The sequence below is a fragment of the Ovis canadensis genome, chromosome 4 (genome assembly GCF_042477335.2).
Source record: "Ovis canadensis isolate MfBH-ARS-UI-01 breed Bighorn chromosome 4, ARS-UI_OviCan_v2, whole genome shotgun sequence".
NCBI classification, from domain to species: Eukaryota; Metazoa; Chordata; class Mammalia; order Artiodactyla; family Bovidae; genus Ovis; species Ovis canadensis.
The window spans coordinates 36985610-37005288 of NC_091248.1; the positions used below are offsets into that span (position 1 = coordinate 36985610).

Below are 19679 nucleotides of genomic sequence, written 5' to 3' on the forward strand. Positions count from 1 at the left end.
GACCTTTCCAGAGATGCAGGTGAACTCAGGATCTGGGGTGTATGGCTCTTGACAAGTGCCTATATCACCAAATTGCAAGCCATCAATTTTTTTAAATCTTTCCAAGGGCAATAGCAGTTATTCCTATATTCTGATTTTTTTTTCAAATTATTTGATTCCATTTAATCAAATTATTTGGAAGATAAGTTTCTGAAAGGGAATATTATTTTATAGGACTGGAACTTTGAGACAGTCCTTAGACTCTGGTAATGTGCCTTCATTATACGAATTTTTCATTATACCAGAGATTAATGGTAATGAAAACATTGACATTTGTTCCCTGACACTTGTTTAAGCAGGGTAAGAACATCATTATTGGGGCAGGGCCTATGGAGAGAGGTACAGGCACTGTAACCCAGCAGGACCTCATGGAGCCTTTCTGACTCCAGGGAGCTCCCCACCCTGACTCTCCACCCCTGAGCCCCATGTCTTTCAACTGCTTCTTTGTAGAAAAATCTTAGCCTCCTAGGGCTACACCAGGTTGCAAAGAATAAATTTAATCAGAGAAGTGAGAAAATGCAGAGATGAAGGAAAACAGTCAAGCAAGACAAAATAATAATTTAGCCATTAAATAAAGTCAAGGACCTTTAGTTCGGCCTCAAGGGAACTAAATAATATTCTGAGCCATATCCTTTGAGCTGCTTTGCAAATGCTGAAACCCCCACCAGGTGGAAGAAGTTAACTTCATGCTGCCTCAAAGCACATAGACCCCAGACCCCTTGAAACCTTGATATTGTTGTCTCCCAGTGATCTCACCAGCAACCAATCAGAACTTTCTCCACAAGCTGATGACATACCTGGCAATTCTCCCTCACCCTGCCACTAAAAACCTCTCCCTGAAAGCCGTCATGGAGTTCCCGCCTTTTGCATACTAGTTGCCTTGACTCAGTGCACGGTGCCCTGCAGTAAAAACTGCATTTTCCTTCACCACAAGCCAGTGTTAGAAGATTGGTTTTACTGTGCAGACCCAAGTTTGGTTCGGTAATAGAACCACTGCAACGGAATTTTACAATAGAGGAGAGGCTGGACTCAACTGTAAATACAACATGGGCAAGTGGGGATTTATAGCTAAGGGGCAAATTACTTAGAATTGGATGGAAAATTACTCAGAAGCACCATCTGGGGCAAGGGGGCATTCTCACCGAAGGCAGGCACAGTAATCAAGTGTCATCTGATGGGTAGTGGTGGGGATGAGAAACCTGATTAGCTATCTCATGATCAGATGTGGAGGTTGGGGAATCTGGCTAAATTGCCTCAACAGGATTCTTGGTGGAGCTGGACAGTGCAGAGACAAAGAAATCCAAAAGTTGAGGCTTAGTTGGAGAAAAGTTAAGGGGAGCCCAAAGTTCAAGGAGGGAATTTTTGTCACTAAACTGTACCAAGACCACCGAATTGATTAATTTCCCCCAGGTGGGTGGATGGCAATTTCAGTGTGTGCAACTCACCATAGTGAAGGTTCTGGAATAGGAAAAGGAGTCAGGTTAAATATATGCTAGGTTCAAGTTTTCATCTGGCTGCAATCTTCCTTTGACTTGGGAAATTCTTGTTTAGAAATAGAATCCAGTATGTCTTTTACATTGTAAAATATTGGCAAGGTATCTTAATTTCCCCCTCAAATTATCTGATATTTTTTCACATAAACCAGTTTAAATTAATTAGCATTTACCAAGCACACTCTTTCAAGGCTTCAAACTGGGATAGCATTCCAAAAGCAAAAGTAGGGCTCTGACCTGGAAGAATGGGTGGCTTCATTAGTTGACTCTGTTCAGCTATTGCTCCCGCTGAAGCTGAACTTGGAAGGGAACGTGCAGGAAACTGTGGGACTGACATAATAATTTAACTTGAGAAGGTAACTCTAAACCTGCCCTTTAAAGTCATCTTTTATCATTCCTTCCTCCTCCAGGCAAAAGTTGCAAGTGTCGTTGGTGTCCCAAGAAGGGGAAAAATCATACTACAAACTTCCAAATAACTAAAACCAGGATAAAGTATATCAACGCACCCTCAAAGCCTCTCCGACTCTGATCTCCTCTTCTGACCTCTGACTGCTTCTACTTTAAAGGGCCCTTGAGATTACATTGGGCTCATCTGGATAATTCAGAATACTCTATATTAACATCAGCTGAGTAGCATTCTTGATTCTTCCTGAACCTTAATTCCTCGTTGTCTTGTAACATATTCACAGGTTCCAAAGATGAGGGGGCCATTAGTCTGCTTATCATCTCCCCAGCTTTCTTTGGAGAAGGCAGCTGTCCACTGCTCTAACTACTGGCACGGGCATGCAGATCCCGTGCAGACTGACTAACATCCATTTGTGAGTTGAAGTGTGCCATGAGTGAGCTCATCCTGTCAGACTCTTCACACCCCCATGGACTGTAGCCCCTGAGGCTCCTCGGTCCTGGGATTTCCCAGGCGAGAATACTGGAGCCTGTTGCCATTTCCTCCTCCAGGGGATCTTCCCAACCCAGGGATTGAACCTGAGTCCCCTGTGTCTCCTGCATCGCAGCCAGATTCTTTACCACTATCGGTCACTAGATTCACTAAGTTGGAAATACTGTACTATTGCATACGGTAAAGTGACGGGATGAAAAGGACATTAGGATAAAGTATAAGTTTACTCACCCAATGTTTATAAGGCATAATAAAGTACTTCTTCTGTGGTATTAATATCAATTTTATGATGTATTATAGACTTTTTCCTTCCTTTTTAATATTTTCTTCTGAAACAAGGAATACATTTTATAGTGACTGGGACTTATTTTAGTGGCTGTTATTTATTCATTCAAAAATTATTGGATATCTAATACAGGATAGTCCAGGGGAATAGTTAATGATGAGGACCAAAGGCTAGCTTTCAAATGACTCATAAGTTTAATGAGAAAATCGGGTATGTAACTATTTGAAATACAGAGTGAAAGAACTTTAGAATAGATGTCAGAGTTTTAAAGGAGCACCAAAAACAAACCAAAAACAAACAAACAAACAAAAAACCACCACCACCACAACAAACCTCACCAGAATAACTCATTCTAATGCATTCAAGACCAGGGTGGCTCCAGAAATCCTTCTGAATGGAGGTAAACAAACCCTTGAGGAAGGGAATGTGGCAGTGATTATAAAATCTTGCATAAAAAAATCTTATATAAAAACAAACTGCATGGTCCTGAAAGAACATGGTATATTTGGTGAAGGCAGATAGCTGTAACTAAGTTTGCACATGGGGATAAGAGGGTAGAAGATACAGGAAAGGTTGACAAGGTTCAGCTTATGAAAGCCCTCTCTGCATGAGGATTTTGAACTTTTATCATGTAAAAAACAGTGATCCAATAAGGAAAATCATCTATTTCCAGACAAATACAGTTGGCATTGAAGAGGAAGGGCTGAAGCAGGGACAAAGAGGATTTTCCTGCTGCTGCTACTACCAAAATTCCTATTATTACATTTCCATTAAAGCTGAAAAGAGTCATTTGAATGCTTGCCAATAGAAAGTAATTTTGAAAGTTACCTCGATTTAATCTCACAATAACCCTGAAATGGGTGTTGTGTTTATCTGTATTTTACAGGTGAGAAAACTGAGGCTTAGAGAGATTGATTTTCTCCTGAAACATATTCTGTGAAAAAAGCAGCTGGGATTAAAGTTTACATCTCTGTGTCAAGAGCCTTCTTACGGCTCCCAAAGGCAGAGTTATCTTGAAGTTCCCACGCCGGATCTTCCATTTATCTCACTGGCACGGGCCCACTCCAAAGCTTGATGAATACAGGGGCGGAGCAGCAGGCTGCTCAGTCACACAGTTGAGTCCTAGAGCACTGTTTCACTCTGGGGACCAACTCATCCATCAGGACGTCAGGCAACACCCTACGTAGCCTAGGTGAGCTTGCACGCATGCTCAGTCGCTCAGTCGTGTCTGACTCTTTACGACCATATGGACTATAGCCCACCAGCCTCCTCTACCCATGGGAATTTCCAGGCAAGAATACTGGAGTGGTTTCCATTTCAATCTCTTCCAGGGTGTCGTCCCAGCCCAGGGGTTGAACCCAAGTCTCCAGCAGTTCCTGTGTTGGCAGGCAGATTCTTTATTCCTGAGCCACTGTGGAAGTCCAGCCTAGGTAAGCATCCATAACTAATCTTGACCTCAAATGAAAGGGACCCCAACAAACACAGCTCTACTCCGAGTTCAGTGGCCATTTTCATCCTGGCATACTGGCCTCTGGGTCCTGTAAGGATGTGAATGAACTAGACCATGACTAGTGGGGTTAAAGGGCCTGAATTCTCGGCAATACCAGCTGATATGAGGCATATGAGGAATGTAAAAACAACACAAAAATGATACAAATGAACTTATTTACGAAACAGGAACAGAGTCACTGACTTAGAGAACAAACTTATGGTTCCCCGGGAGGGAAGGGTCAGGGGAAGGCATAGATTGGGCGTTTGAGATCGACGTGTGCACTCTGCTATATTGAAAATGGGTAAAGAATAAGGACCTACTGTATAGCACAGGGAACTCTGCTCAGCATTCTTTAAGAACTGGAATGGAAAAAGAATTTGAAAAAGAACTGAATCACTTTATACCTGAAAGTAACACAATAGTGTTAGTCAACTATATGACAATATAAAATAGAAATTCAGAAATGTTTAACCACAAAAATGTTATTTTGGAGGAATGACCATGGGATATTACCAACAGGAACTAGAAAGGCAAAATGAAATTTGAAATTATCAATTAAAAAACTTATTCAACCATTGTAGAGAAAAGACTATTTGCTCTGTAGAAAAATATTACAAAACTGTTCTCATGAACACATTCTACAATTAGTATTCTCTATTACTTTAGCTTTCTTTAAATTTTAGAGAGTTTATAACATTATATTATTAAGACACTTTTAGTTAAAACTCTCTGAAAATGTAGGCTGGCCAGATATTGCTTGGAAGCTTTCCAAATCAGACTTGGTAATTGTATTTTTATTTTTCCTTGATTTTCCTTGATTCCAGGATGCAAAATTAATTGATAGTCACTTAATCCTAATTTGGGGTTTTGCCTTTATTCTCTCTCCCTCCCAAATTACTTCCCTTCTTTATTTTTTCCATGCTCCTTTTTTCCCTTCTCTTGCTTCTAATAATTTTTTAAAAGACCCATGATTCAAATGTCTAATTTATGAATTCCCTGGTCTTTTGATAATTGAGGCAATGAAGCCCGAGGACCTGGTTTCTAACCCCATGCCCTCACTCATCTTCTCTGATTCAAGAGCTCCTTCTTTCTCTTTGTCTCTTCATGTAAAAGACAAGTTAGCCTGAAAAGCCGTTTGCAGATTTATCTTCTCTAGAGGATTTTTGGAATTCCTTCAACCAAGTAATCTTTTCCCATTTGAATATGTATCACATTTTGCTTAACTTGGTCCTTTCATGCACGTGTGCTCAGTTGCTTCAGTTGTGTCTGACTCTCAGTGACCCCATGAACCATGGCCCGCCAGGCTCCTCTGTCCATGGGATTCTCCGGGAAAGAATACTGGAAGGGGTTGCCATGCCCTCCTCCAGAGGGTCTTCCTGACCCAGGGACTGAACCTGCCTCTCCTGCAGTGCAGGTGCATTCTTTACCACTGAGCCACCAGGGAAGCCCAACTTGGTCCTTACCTTAGTCAACAATTTAGTTAACTCTTCCAACAGATGGAAAGACACTTAGAGGCTTACATCATTAAAAAATTCTTTAATTTCTGCAGCTCCTTTGTAAAATATTGTGTACCTACTCAGTGCCCATGAGATATCTAGTGAAGTCTGTTACCCAAAATAAAACCAGAAATCAGTTTCATCCAGAAAATTCAATGCAAGAAGCCCTCACAGAACCACCAGTCTAGTCTTTCAGTTCCCTTGATGCTATCAGTGGGTTTGCTGGCCTTCCTGGAATTTATAAAATTGGTGGAACATTGTTCTTAGCAGAATCCTGGGGCCAAGCAAAGCAGAAATGGTTCAATTCTTAACGACACCAAATTCAGTCCCCCAGTACTCAGACTCTTTATCTCTGACAAAAGACAGGTGGCCTGCCTGGTACCCCCAGTGGATATCCACTGGGGTAGATTGTCAGCTGCTTGAAGAACTAATTTATGGACAAAATTTGGGCAAAATGGTGGAAAGGAATGACATAACCGAGTGTTAACATTTTTATTTTAAAAAGCAGGATGCTATATATAATAACACTTTCTGAGAAAATAAGATAGTATAATGAAATGAATTCCATGTTTTTAAACACAATAAGGATATAGAGAATCCTTTAAATGTGAGTTTATTCAAACTTTATTTAAATAGAATGCACTTTCACTGAGAGACTTAAGGGGTGATTTCTGCATTTCCCCAAATAAAAGCTCCTTTGCAAAGTTTTGCTTGTTTATTTATTTATTTAAATTTTACATCCTCAACATATATTACAAGGGCTTAATATTTTCATTTAGAATATATGTACTATATTTAAATAGCTCTTTGGGCTAATATGTGCCAAGAAAGGAACATTTTCCTTTTTATAACCAATGAGAAACAAACTTCTGACACAAGAAGGAAGGGGGCTGTTTGAAAGTTTTGTCTTATTCAAGTAGAATACAGTCTGAGATTCAAAACAGATTCTTCCTTGTAAAGCACAACTGTTTCCCATCCTCCTAAATAAGGAAAAAAGAACAAAATGTGAAAAAAACACATATATGTCATTCAATAATTCTCACTGGAGTTAAATTTCCCCCTGCAGTAGAATACACTAAATATCTGAGTCTTTTGCTTTATTCTGGCTATAATCACACAATCTGTTTAAAAATAAAAACTCTTTTAAAATTCTATTTTCTTTACTTCCTATCAGATATATTTTCCTTCCACAATAAATTTAACAGCATCAGATATACATGGTATACACATGTAAGTAGAGGAATACATTTATGTCCTTTAAAATTCTCCATTCTACACAGACACCTCCTTTCCTGTTAGCAGTATAGATATCCAGCTTTATTCTGGAATTTCTATTTATCTACTCATTGTATGGCAATACTAAGCAAAGCACATATCTCTTTTCCCATTTTCCTCTGAACCCAGAAATCCCAGTATAATATTTACTCAAGAGCTTCATCCATTTAAAACTTTATACAACTATATCTACCGTATTTAGAAGAGATTGACTCAACAACGCAAACGCTCACCCACACACATATAAGAAAAGTTTCCACCTAACAAAGCTAACTGTATTTAATATTTCTATATACCATAGAGCTTTAAGTTTGGAATGTTTCTTAAAATATGTATTCTTCACTTGAAGCTGTCAGAAAATGGTGAGAATATCTTCTCTGATTTCAAAACTATCAAACTAGTTTTTAAAAATCACTTTCCAAACCCCTTGAGTAGTGTTCTTGAAGGGCAAGCTCATCAGTGTCTTTAGAAAGTGAGTTGGGGAGAGGAAAGTTTGATTCCTGTTTAAACATTTATTATTGGTACCAATGAATCCCACTGACTGAAGATGTAACTACAATTATTAGCTACACTGAAGGAAAGCTACAGCCCATTATTTCAACTGTTGAGGTCGTAAGCAGGTTGCTTGATTTCTCTCATCTCACTGTCTATTCAACAGTTGTGCACAGATTGTTAAAACTGATTCACAAACTGGTACTGCCTTCAAACTATGAAAGGTAGCCAGGAAATAACTGCATGCTGTCCTGAACACAAAATAATTTGTGCCTTCAGAGTATGTTTCTGACACAAAGCCTGCCGGCCCATTACAGAAAATTTTGTCAGTCTGTGTGAAAATATTTATTACCTGTAACCATAGATACACAAAAATCAATGTGTGTGTTATGTAACATTATGTCAGTAATGCGTTTGTTACTGCTTTGAGATTTCTTCTGGTCTAGATAACTGCTCTGCCAAATAACTTTTATTATACTAGGGCAAGTGATTGCTCTGCTACATTTGCAACTATAATGATAATTTTCCTGAGAATGCTAAATAATGTCTTAATTTATTCAAAAGATTTTATTTTTAAAGCAATTAAACGTTTGTTGATTTATATTTACCATCCAATGTTCCTGAAACACTAAAAGAAAACGCTTTAGACATAATCTTCCAGGATAGCACATTGCCTGAGAGTAGTATAACAACATTCAGTTGAGTCTTCCAATCAAAGAACAAAAATTATAGCAATTTAATTGGAAATCCATAAGTCCATGTACAAGATTATGTTCAAGAATCACTAAATGCTCTCTGTAATTCAAAGATGAATGAATCAATAGAAAAACAGAACTGAACATCATTAGTACTTTAATGCAGAATGGAGAGAGAAACTAATAAATCATGCATTTCAAGCACTTGTTTTCCTTATGGCATGTTTCAAAACAAAACATGCAACGAGGAGATACAGCTCAATATGAATGAACAATACCAAAACTGCTCAGAACAAGCATTTAATTTTATATCATAGGTTTAAATGAAACACTTAAAAATGCTATTCCATAATGTCTTCAAACAATCAGAGAATTTAGCCATGCCATGAAAAACTTTAATAACAATCTAGGGCATTATTTCCAAATAAATATTTGAAAAGTCATGGAGATGGGAGTGTGGTAGTTGAAAGGGAGGGTGCTAACTGCATGCATGATTGACTTCAAAGAGCTCAAAATTATTACAGGGATCAATTTATACTCGAAAGGAAATGATACAATCATTTACTTTCTCAAGCGTACTTAGCTGACCCATTCAAAATTACAGACAACTATACTCACAAATGATCAAAAAAGCAAGAAATTAGCTATTGAGCTTTGATTGTGTTGCATAGCTTATTGTCTGTGAAAGGAGATTTTTAATTATAATTAATGGGTAATTCTTTCTCTTCCAGAGTTTTAGCCATCACAAAATTAATCATTAGAACCATAAATTTTCTTCGTGATGCTTAATTAATTATGCATAACCCATTTCTCTCAAGCATCTTTTTTCTGAATCTTTGGTGGGAAATACAGTTAGGCACATAGTTTCAAACATCTATTTGGTTACTGTTGCGATTAAGAATTTTCTTCTAGATTCACATGCAGAAGTGAATAAGGCTTGCCATATTAACACACTTTACTGCCAAGTAACATGATTTCACTTATGTGTAGAATTAAAAACAAAACTAAACAAAATAAAACCACTTCCTACTTCTCAGCACAAGAAAACTTTACACCTGATATTTTATTAATAAATTCCACTCCAAAGCATCAAGAAGTCAAAGAAAAACTATTTAGATACAGCAAATAGACAACTATTTAATAAAACCTTTCAATTAAAAGTTGCTCCTCAAGTCATAGGCTGAAGATCATTGATATGCTGTTTGATTCTTAACGGGAAAAGTATAGCAATCTGCAATTATGATCACTGAAGCATTATTAAGTAGTGCTTATTAATAACTGGAATCACATTTTCTGTGACATATCCTTTTTTTTTGTTGTTATTGTACAGATTTTTCTTACAGGTTAGTACATGGAAATTGGTGAAGGAATAGATGGGAGACATAAAAATCTATGGGAATGCATGCAACAAAAATATGCAGTATCACTTCGTGTAAACTTCCGCTTTCTTCATGCAAAGATGCCTGTAAAAACTGAGACAATAAATTTCCTATTAGCTGAATTATACATTAACTCAGTCACAAAAACTGTCAAACCAATTCCAAGATTCTACATGAGCAGGAGACTTAAACTTGTTCAAAGATTTCCAGCATAAGTGTTCCATGGCCCAATTATGACAATCACAGTGCCAGCAATGGAATGATACAGGATTATTCCTTGCTTCGGTTTCTGCTTCTTTTGACGAGGGAGCAGAACAACCCGGTTTTGGGAGGAGGGCCCATCAGCATTGGGGCTTGGTTCTTGTGTATAATTTTTATCTAGGGAAAAAAAGAGAGAAAGAGGAGGGAGTAATCCTTGGGTACAATACGAATTTCTGAGAATCTCTGTTAAGGTTAATCACATTGCCTGTGTTACTGAAACAGCACAAGCGTAAAATGTAGTTTCAGAGTTTCCATTATTGCAAAAATATTTTTAAGGAAGATATGAACTTAAACTATATACCAATGCTCAGGGTGCTAACAAGAAACCAAACTTAATTGAAATTACATTTTAAGTATTATACTACTTCTAACCTGGCTTGTATTAAACCCCCAAATTCCTCATTCATGCCACATGGTTATCTAGTATAATTTATTGACCATTAGTTATGTATTATTTATTTAAGACAGGAAAGGATGCACCATTATAGTACTCAGAATCTCAATTATAGCCCCACATCAAGATGTACTTGGTACCAAGGCAAGCCTTATTTACCCTGTTAATCAGATTGTTTCTCTCTTTCAACACGAACTGCAAACCTTAATTTCAAAACAATCATTAAGAATGAAAGTCAAAAGCTAACGTGCATAAAAGGTCAGAAATGATGAACTAGCTTTCTAATTTGTTAATTAATTGGTAATAGAATAGAATCAAATATTGAAAAGCCTGCTTAAAACATTCTGAAAGACTGTTCTAAAGCTCTTCTTTTTGATTTCTTTGAAATAAAACTACGAATCACCTTAAATGAGACAACCTTAAAGTAGATTATGTCTGTAATTTTCTCTAATTCAAGTCTAAATTAGAGAAGACATTTTATGAATATATGCTATGCTCAAAGCTAATTGAAAGCAATTATCAAAGTGGCATTTTGTCTGTGACTTTAAGATACATTGTAAGATAATAAATGATTCTCATTATGTAATAAAAAGGTCACATCATGCCTTTGGGCTAGTGACGCTAAGAGTTTTTCAAAAGCAATCTGAGACATTTTCTTTAGAGAACTGCCACTAATATAAGAACCATCGCTTATTAAATATCAGTTGTCACCTGCACAGCACTTGCATCAGAGATGAGTATTTCTTTCAAAAAGAAACACCACCTCATTACAAGCTGCAAAAATATATCTCTTAAAGTGCATAGCTGACATTTTCAAGTTAAAATGAATACCCTTCACTTGTCATTCACTAATAGCAATGAAAAAAAAAAAAGGATGTCACATGGACTGGATCATTAAAATTCACACTGAGGCTTTTGGGAAACAGAGATCTTTCTAGACAGTCTAGAAAGACAGAAGTATGTCAAAAATCAGGATAAATGAGCAACTTTATTGAACTCTGTTGGAATCAGGTTATTCTGGGAAGATTCAGTGTTCTTTGTACTGTAAAAATAAATTGCACCTGTAAAAGGCCACCAGGTTAAACCAGCCTCAAACTCTCTGGATATCTGATTTCATTTGATTTTACTTTTGTTATCTTATTAACTGAGAGATCAATAGCCAGATACTTAAGATGTCAGAATGTACCTATCTATGTAGATTGAAAAAGATCTCAGCCAGATTTTCTCTCCTAATAATTCACACTTAGTTTATACTGTACCTCTTACCATTGATTTTTACACTCCTCTAGAGTATCTAATATACCATCATTCATTCATTTTATCAAATGTATTGAGCCCCTACTATGTTTCAGACACTGTACCAAGAGCCTTTAACAAAAAGAAAAAGCACAAATCTCTACCCTCAATAGATTCTAGTCAAGTAAGAATCAGAAATTTAACAAGTATGTTCAATAGTGTTATAGATGCTGAAGTATGAGGCTAAACAGAAAGGTACTATTTTTTAATGCTGAATATAAAAATGAATCTTTTCGTACAAAATGTCCTTTAAAAATGAATATGTGAGGATGCAGTTAACACATGCTACTTATATAATAATCTTAGATTCAAACAGAATATAAGAAGCCATGGTAAGAAAGTGAAGATTTCTGATTCACAGTTATTGGACTAAATCCTTTAGAGGGTATGTTACTATTAGGGTCTTTTGGAAAACAATGTCATTATTACCAAACTATTGTTGTTGTAGGAAAAGAAATATATCATGCTAGTCACTTAAAAAAGATTAGCATCAATTTATAACAAAGTAGAACCAAAATACCACAACTTATTGTGTATGAGATTTTGTTTGCCTTCTGTATTAAAATTTTTAGGTTATTTAGATTTTGCTTCATCATGGCTATCTTTTTATGAACAATATCTTTTAAAAGAAATCACATGTTACTATTCCTTTGAAAATAGAACAATATCTCGCTAAGTGCTCTTGACACAGTAGGACCCTTAATCCATGCTACTGACTACTTTGAAGTTCTAGTTCTAGTTTCTAAGCTGGATAATGGTCAGTCTTATTTTTAAAATCATCTATCCTCTGTCCTCTTAGTTGTTTAAGCACTTCTCTGGTCACACACAACTCTTTCACATTATTTCTGTAAAAACTGAAATCTGTCTTTTTGTCCATTCTTTATAAAAATGAGAAACAACTGGCTGTTTTCCTCTCAGGGAGATACCATGGAAGAAAGTTGCACTCATGAGATTTCTATTATGTACCCAGGCTCTTTGCATACATTGCCTCATTGAATAATCATAGATCTTCGAATATTTCAGCAGAAGCAAACTCTACTCCAATAAGGATGAGAATAATACCAGTCCAGTACCAGAGTGAACTGATGGTTTTATAATCACAGAAACTCTAGGTGTAGGCTTCAGAAAGCTGTAGGGACTCAAGTGTTACTTATGTTCAGATGGTTCGTGTTGGGGGACCCTGGTTAAGGGTGTCTCAATAGGCATGCAATAATGACTCAGATGCCTGTTCCAACTCCACACTCTTATATTTTTATTACTATTTTTTAAACTTGTTATCCATGAGGAAAACAACACTGAGAAAGGAGTAACGTATCCCTCACAGACATTAGAATAGATTAAATCTCCACAGTCTGAAAACATAAACCAAACATTAGGGTCTCTTTGAGTGCTTCCATTATTTTAAGAGTTGGGTAGTTACTTAGTTGTTTCTGAATACATTAATGTTTATTGAGCACCAACTATAAGCAAGGGAAGTTTGCAACTTGACTGTTTTGTTTGGAGGGAATCTGAGTTTATAACTGAGAGAGACCTGTAGGCAATCCTAAGCAATGGTGATGGGGCTCCTAGGAGCTGGAATAGCTGTATAAAGGTAGAAGTGTGAAATGTTAGTCGCTCAGTCGTGTCTATTTGTGACCCCATGGACTGTAGCCCACCAGGTGTTTCTGTCCATGGAGTTCTCTAGGCAAGAATACTAGAGTGCGTATCCATTCCCTTCTCTAGATGAAGGTAGAAGAGCATTGCTAAGATAAATATTGCCAGAATTAGAACGACGTTTTGTATAGTTTTTTCATTTCTACTTAGCTATTCCTTTAGAAAGCAACAGCATGAAAATCTCATGACTCTTTCTACTTCCATCTTCCCATGTCAAATTAAGATTGAGCATCTCTAAAAATAGAAAGATGAAAATAGTTGGTTTCAGTTTTATAAGTATTTAATATGAAATAAAAATGTGCATATAGACACCAGATGAAGGATTACAAGGCACAGTTTTCTTGTCTGTATAGAACTGTCAGGGTTATATAGTATGATAGGTGGCCCCACCTTATAATTATAATATTAACACTAATAATGACAAGATTTGACTCAGCGTATGCAGACTATTACACTAAGTGCTTTACACAAGGTATTCAGATGCTACCTGTCTCATCCTTCTCTTTGAGTTGCTCTTGACAAAAGTCTACTCTCATAAAAGTATTATTATCAAAGTACATAGAATTGAAAACCTATGTTCTAAAAGGGATAGAGGAGAGGTTTATAGCTTACAGTACATGATGAACAGTGTCTAGTTCACTAGCTGTTTGTGTTCTCTCCAAAGACTTTGTTTTGTTGTTGTTCAGTTTCTTAGTCATGTCTGACTCTGCCAACCCCATGGATTGTAGCACACCAGGCTTCTCTATACCTCAGTAAATCCCAGAGTTTGCTAAAATTCATGTCCATTGAGTCAGTGATGCCGTCTAACCATCTCATCCTCTGTTGCCCCCTTCTCCTTTTGCCCTCAATCTTTCCCAGCATCAGAGTCTTTTCCAATGAGCTGGCTCTTCCCATCAGGTGACCAAAATACTGGAGCTTCAGCGTTCACATCTGTCTTTCCAATGAATATTCAGGATTGATTTCCTTTAAGACTGATTGGTTTGATCTTTTTGCTGTCCAAGGGATTCTCAAGAGTCTTCTCCAACACCACAGTTCAAAAGCATCAATTTTTCAGTGCTCGGCCTTCTTTTTGGTTCAACTCTCACATCCATCCATGACTACTGGGAAAACCATAGCTTTGACTATACAGACCTTTGTCAGCAAAGTGATGTCTCTACTTTTGAATACCCTGTCTAGGATAGTCATAGCTTTTCTTCCAAGGAGCTAGTGTCTTTTAATTTCGTGGTTGCAGTCACCATCTGCAGTGATGTTGGAGACCAAGAAAATAAAGTCTGTCACTCTTTCCATTGTTTCCCCATCTATTTGCCATGATGTGATGGGACTGAATGCTATGATCTTCATTTTTTGAATGGGGAGTTTTAAGCCAGCATTTTCACTCTCTTCTTTCATCTTCATCAAGATGCTCTTTAGTTCCTCATCACTTTATGCCATTAGGGTGGTTTTATCTGCATATCTGAGGTTATTGATATTTCTCCTGGCCATCTTGATACTAGCTTATGCTTCATACAGCCCAGCATTTCACATGATGTACTCTGCATGGAAGTTAAATAAGCAGGGTGGCAATATACAGCTTTGACTTACTCCTTTCCCAATTTGGAACCAGTCCATTGTTCCATGTCTACCTGTAACGGTTGCTTTTTGACCTGCATACAGATTTCTCAGGAGGCAGGTAAGGTAGTCTGGTATTCCCTTCTCTTTAAGAATTTACAACAGTTTGTTGTGGTCCACACAGTCAAAGGCTTTAGTGTATTCAATGAAGCAGAAGTAGATGTTTTTCTGGAATTCCCTTGCTTTTTCTATGATTCAACGGATGCTGGCAATTTGATCTCTGGTTCCTTTGCCTTTTCTAATTCCAGCTTGTATATCTGGAATTTCTCAGTTCACATACTGCTGAAGTCTAGCTTGAAGGATTTTGAGCATTATCATGTGAAATGTGAAATTGAGCATGTGAAATGAGTGCCATTGTGTGGCAGTTTGAACATGCTTTGGCATTTCCCTTCTTTGGGATTGGAATGAAAACCAACCTCTTCCAGTCCTGTAGCCACTGCTGAGTTTTCCAAATTTAGCTGACTTTAGTTCAACTAAAACTGAGGAAGAGAGGAAAGTCTTTCTGGATTCATCCTCCAGGCATTATTTGGCCCAGCTCATTGATATTTTCTTTCCTAGCTCCTTGTTTTTCAGCTTTGAATATTCCACCTACTCTTTGTTGTGAAGAGTATTATTTTTCTTCCTCATGTTATAGGAACACCCTGCTTAACACCCAGTCTCTGTATGCCACATCCACCAAACCAAGTACTTATCAGAGCATCCTAATAAGATTAGAATGAGGATGGATCTATCTTCAAGGAATTATCATACCTAATACCAAAACAATATTTTTTTCATAACTTTACTTACATATTATCTAAGTATACCCTCCCAATAGCCCTAAGGAGGTAGGTGTCAACACCCTTATTTTATAATACAGGACAAAAATTTAGGTTCTGTAACCTGAAATGCCCACTCAAGTCGGTTAATGCAAGGGCTGGGTTTGAAAGCTGATTCTCAAATCTTCCAAGCACTCCTTGCTGATTCCTGCTTCTGAATCTTTGTGCCAAGCAGTGCTCTTGAGAACCTTCCAGCAAACTTTGATCCCTGTCCTTCCCAGCTCAAATCACACATTATTTTGAAATTTCAAAGCACAATGACATACAGAAGATTCTAAATGTCCTCTGAAGCTGAAGCTCCAATACTTTGGCCACTTGATGTGAAGGGCTGATTCACTGGAAAGACTCTGAGGCTAGGAACAATTGGAGGCAGGAGGAGAAGAGGGTGACAGAGGATGAGAGGGTTGGATGGCATCACCAACTCAATGGACATGAGTCTGAGCAAACTCTGGGAGACAGTGAAGGACAGGGAAGCCTGGCACACTGCAGTCCATGGGGTCACAAAGAGTTGGACATGACTTAGCGACTCAACAACAACAACAACAACAAATGCCCTCTGAGAGGAAAAACGGGTCACTTACAGAGACCTGAAAATCAGCATGGCATCAGGCTTCTCAAAAACATTAATGGTAGAAGAAAACAGAGGAACGCCTTTAAACCTCAGGGGAAAAGTTAATCCTGTCTTAGATTTCTCTATGTTGGTTGATGTATCGATTAAATGCAAGGGTACAATGAATATATTTTCAGTCATAGAAAGATCTAGAGAGCTTGCCCTTTATATGCCCTTTAAAACATATTTGAGGGTGTTCTCCAGCAAAACAGATGTATGAGCTAAGAAAGAGATTCAAAAAACAGAGGATCAAATGGACAACACCAAGCACTGGTGAGGATGTGGAGCAACAAGAACTCCCATACATAGGTACTGGGAGGGCAAAATGGTACTTTGGAAGATAGTTTGGTGGTTTCTTATAAAACTAAATATACTCATCATATGATCCAGTGTTTGCACTCATAGAATTTACACAAAAAAGTTGGAAACTTACATCCACATAAAAACCTGTACACAAATGTTTACAGCAGCTTTTTTTATAATTGCCAAAACTTGGAAACAACCAAGAGGCCCTTCAGTAGGTGAATGGATAAATAAATTGTGCTGCATCAATCAAGACAAAGGAATACTGTGTCTGTGCACGCGCCAAGTTGCTTCAGTTGTGTTTGACTTTGTGCGACCCTATGAACTGTAGCCCACCGGGGTCCTCTGTCCATGGGATTCTCCAGGCAAGAATACTGGAGGGGGTTGCTGTGCCCTCCTCCAGCAGCTTTTCATGACCCAGGGATCGAATCCATGTCTCTATGACTCCTGCGTTGGCAGGCCCATTCTTTATCACTAGCGCCACCTGGGAAGCCCAAAGGAATATTATTCAGTGCTAAAAAGAAATGAGCTATCTAGCCATGAATGCACATGGAGGAAACTTAAATGCACATTATTAAGTGAATGGAATCAATCTGAGAAGGCTATATCCAGTAAGATTCCAATTATATGACACTCTGGAGGAGGCAAAACTATGGAGACAGTGAAAAGATCAGTGGGCCAGGGGTTATGGGAGAGACGGATGAGTAAATGAAGCACAGAGAATTTTCATGACAGTGACATTCCTTGTGATGTTATAATAATAGGTATATTATTATTATAAAGACCTTATACACTTGCCCAAGCCCATGAAATGAACAACATCGAATGGACCCAGTGCAAACTATGGACTTTGAGTGAACACAATGTGTCTATAGATGAGAGCTATATGGGAAATATCTGTATCTTCCCCTTAGTTTTACTGTGAACCTCAAAGTGCTGTAAAATATAAGTTTCTTAAAAACAACAATGGCAACAAAAAGAGGATCCAACTGAGACCCTGATCTGCAAGAAACTCAGGAAGAAACCTGCAGTCAAGGGCTTCTTCCATATAAAGAAGGGAGTGGGGATAATAGATTAATTGATATGGTGCAGTGTTTAAGAAATGAGAATTATTATAATGATGCTTTACAAAGAAAGGAAAAGAGATGATAAAAGCTCTGTAGGAAAAAAATGTAATTGTGTGTCAATAACTTGGTTCTATAGTTGATGACATTTTCATAATCTCAATCATTCTGTTTTATATGGATTTAAATTTTCTTTTTTCAGAAGCTGAATAGAATACTGGTTAAAAAATCAGACCGACAGGATCCCCACTTCCTGTCTGGACACTTTGGGCAGATGACTAATTCATTTTCATTATCTATACCATAGAGATAGTGCCTATTTCATTGGTGGCTTGTAAGGACTAAATGAATCAATGCATACAAAATGCTTAGAATGTTTTCTGGCACATAACAATCACCCAGCAGATATTAATTATTAGTAAGATTTAAATGGAGTAATGTTATGAACCACTTTTGTAAAGCGTGAACTAAGCAGAATATACCTAAAACTATTAAGTAAAAAAAACATACAACATCCCCCCCCCAAAAAAAAACTATAGCAAAGCAGATTGTTTGAGTGAAAAAAGTGTTAATCACTCAGTTGTGTCTAACTCTTTGTCACGCCATGAACTGCAGCCTGCCAGGCTCCTCTGTCCATTCAATGCTCTAGGCAAGAATACTGGAGTGGGTTGCCATGCCCTTCTCTAGGGCATCTTCCCGACACACAGATCACACCCTGGTCTCCTGCACTGTAGGCAGACTTACTGTCTGACCCACGGGGGAAGCCTCAATCAGAAGAGACAGCCAAAGAATCAAAGAATGGATCTGGTGACCCAAATGGTGGGACAGAAGCTAGTCATTTTCCTTGAAATTCCATACGTTTTGTTCTTTTCAATGCATACCTATAATTTTGGTACATGTATTTAACAATAAAAACCCTTCGGCAAGAAACAGCTTTTCTCTCTAGTGTTTTGGTTCCCCAAATGTGGTCCACAAACCAGGAACACTGACAGCATTGTGAGAAGTGCAGTCTCCTAGTCCCACCCCAAGCCTGAATCAGATTCCACTTTATAATAAGATTCCCATGTAATTCACACACGCATTCACCTTTGAGAAGCCTTGGTCTGTGTGTCACTTGCTAGGGGGGTAAGACCAGTAGGAATCTGTTGACTGACTGAATAAATGAATGACCAGCACCTTCTTACACTCATCCCCCAGACATATTGCTGGAAGCTAATGTCAAGGGAACCAAATAACCTAATTTAACTCAATTTTAATTAGCTTGGTTGTTCATCTACTAGGTCTAGCTTTTTTCAGTATAGTGATGGGGATTCCAAGTTGAACAGATACTCTTTAAAACATCACTGAGGTGCACAGGGTAAACTGAGGGTAACATATGTAGCAGTAGGATGTGACTCACGTTGTGCTATGGAGACATTCTCAGAATGCAATGGGAACACAAAATAATGTCCTTCAGATCATGGGTGAAGGACAGGACATAATTAAACTGAGTCTTAGCAGTGAGACTCAGAAGCATGGCTTAGGGGCTGCATGTCATACCAGAAACAGGGAGATCAGATGGGAGGTGAATAAAATAGTCTAGAAAAGAAGTAAACTGGATTTTAATTGTGTCATTGGCAATGGGGACAGAATAGAGGGCAGATCTGAGAGATAGCAAGGAGGCACGTGTTGCAGGGTATGATGGATGCCGGGAGTAATCAAAAAGAGAAAGGTTCTAGAATGACTTTCATGCTTTTAGCTTTGCTTGTTGTGTGTGTGGTGATGCTTTTTCACAGAAAGAGATGTATTTTTTGGCATGAGTGAAAGGCAGTAAGTTGGTGAACTCCTATAGAGTGTGATATTCTAGAGGAGATGCTCAGTGTCTTTGGGATATGTAGGTCTGGTGTTCAGAATAGAGAATGGGTCTTGAGACAGATTTGGATGTAATGATGCTGTAAATAACATTATCCATTGGAAAGAGATGATTAAAGGACAGATGTGTGTTTCAAACGTGAATATCAGACGTTGTATTACATAATGGGGGAACATGGATATATAACAGTGAAACAGGAAATTATATACTATGAAAGAATATGAGGACAAGTAACCCTCCCATGGACGGAGGAGCCTCGTAGGCTGCCGTCCATGGGG

At 37.9% G+C, this 19679-nt stretch overlaps 1 protein-coding gene across 6 annotated transcripts in view; it reads right to left on the bottom strand.

The window, feature by feature from the left end:
- Positions 1–6412: 6412 nt before the first annotated feature.
- Positions 6413–19679, bottom strand: part of DGKB (diacylglycerol kinase beta) — an 877599-nt gene continuing 864332 nt past the window's right edge. For all 6 annotated transcript variants that reach the window (XM_069587582.1, XM_069587580.1, XM_069587583.1 and 3 more), the window contains one exon: positions 6413–9920. In XM_069587582.1, coding sequence (XP_069443683.1) covers positions 9813–9920 — 108 coding nt within the window. In that variant the 3' untranslated portion in view covers positions 6413–9812. The remainder of the gene's footprint in view (positions 9921–19679) is intronic.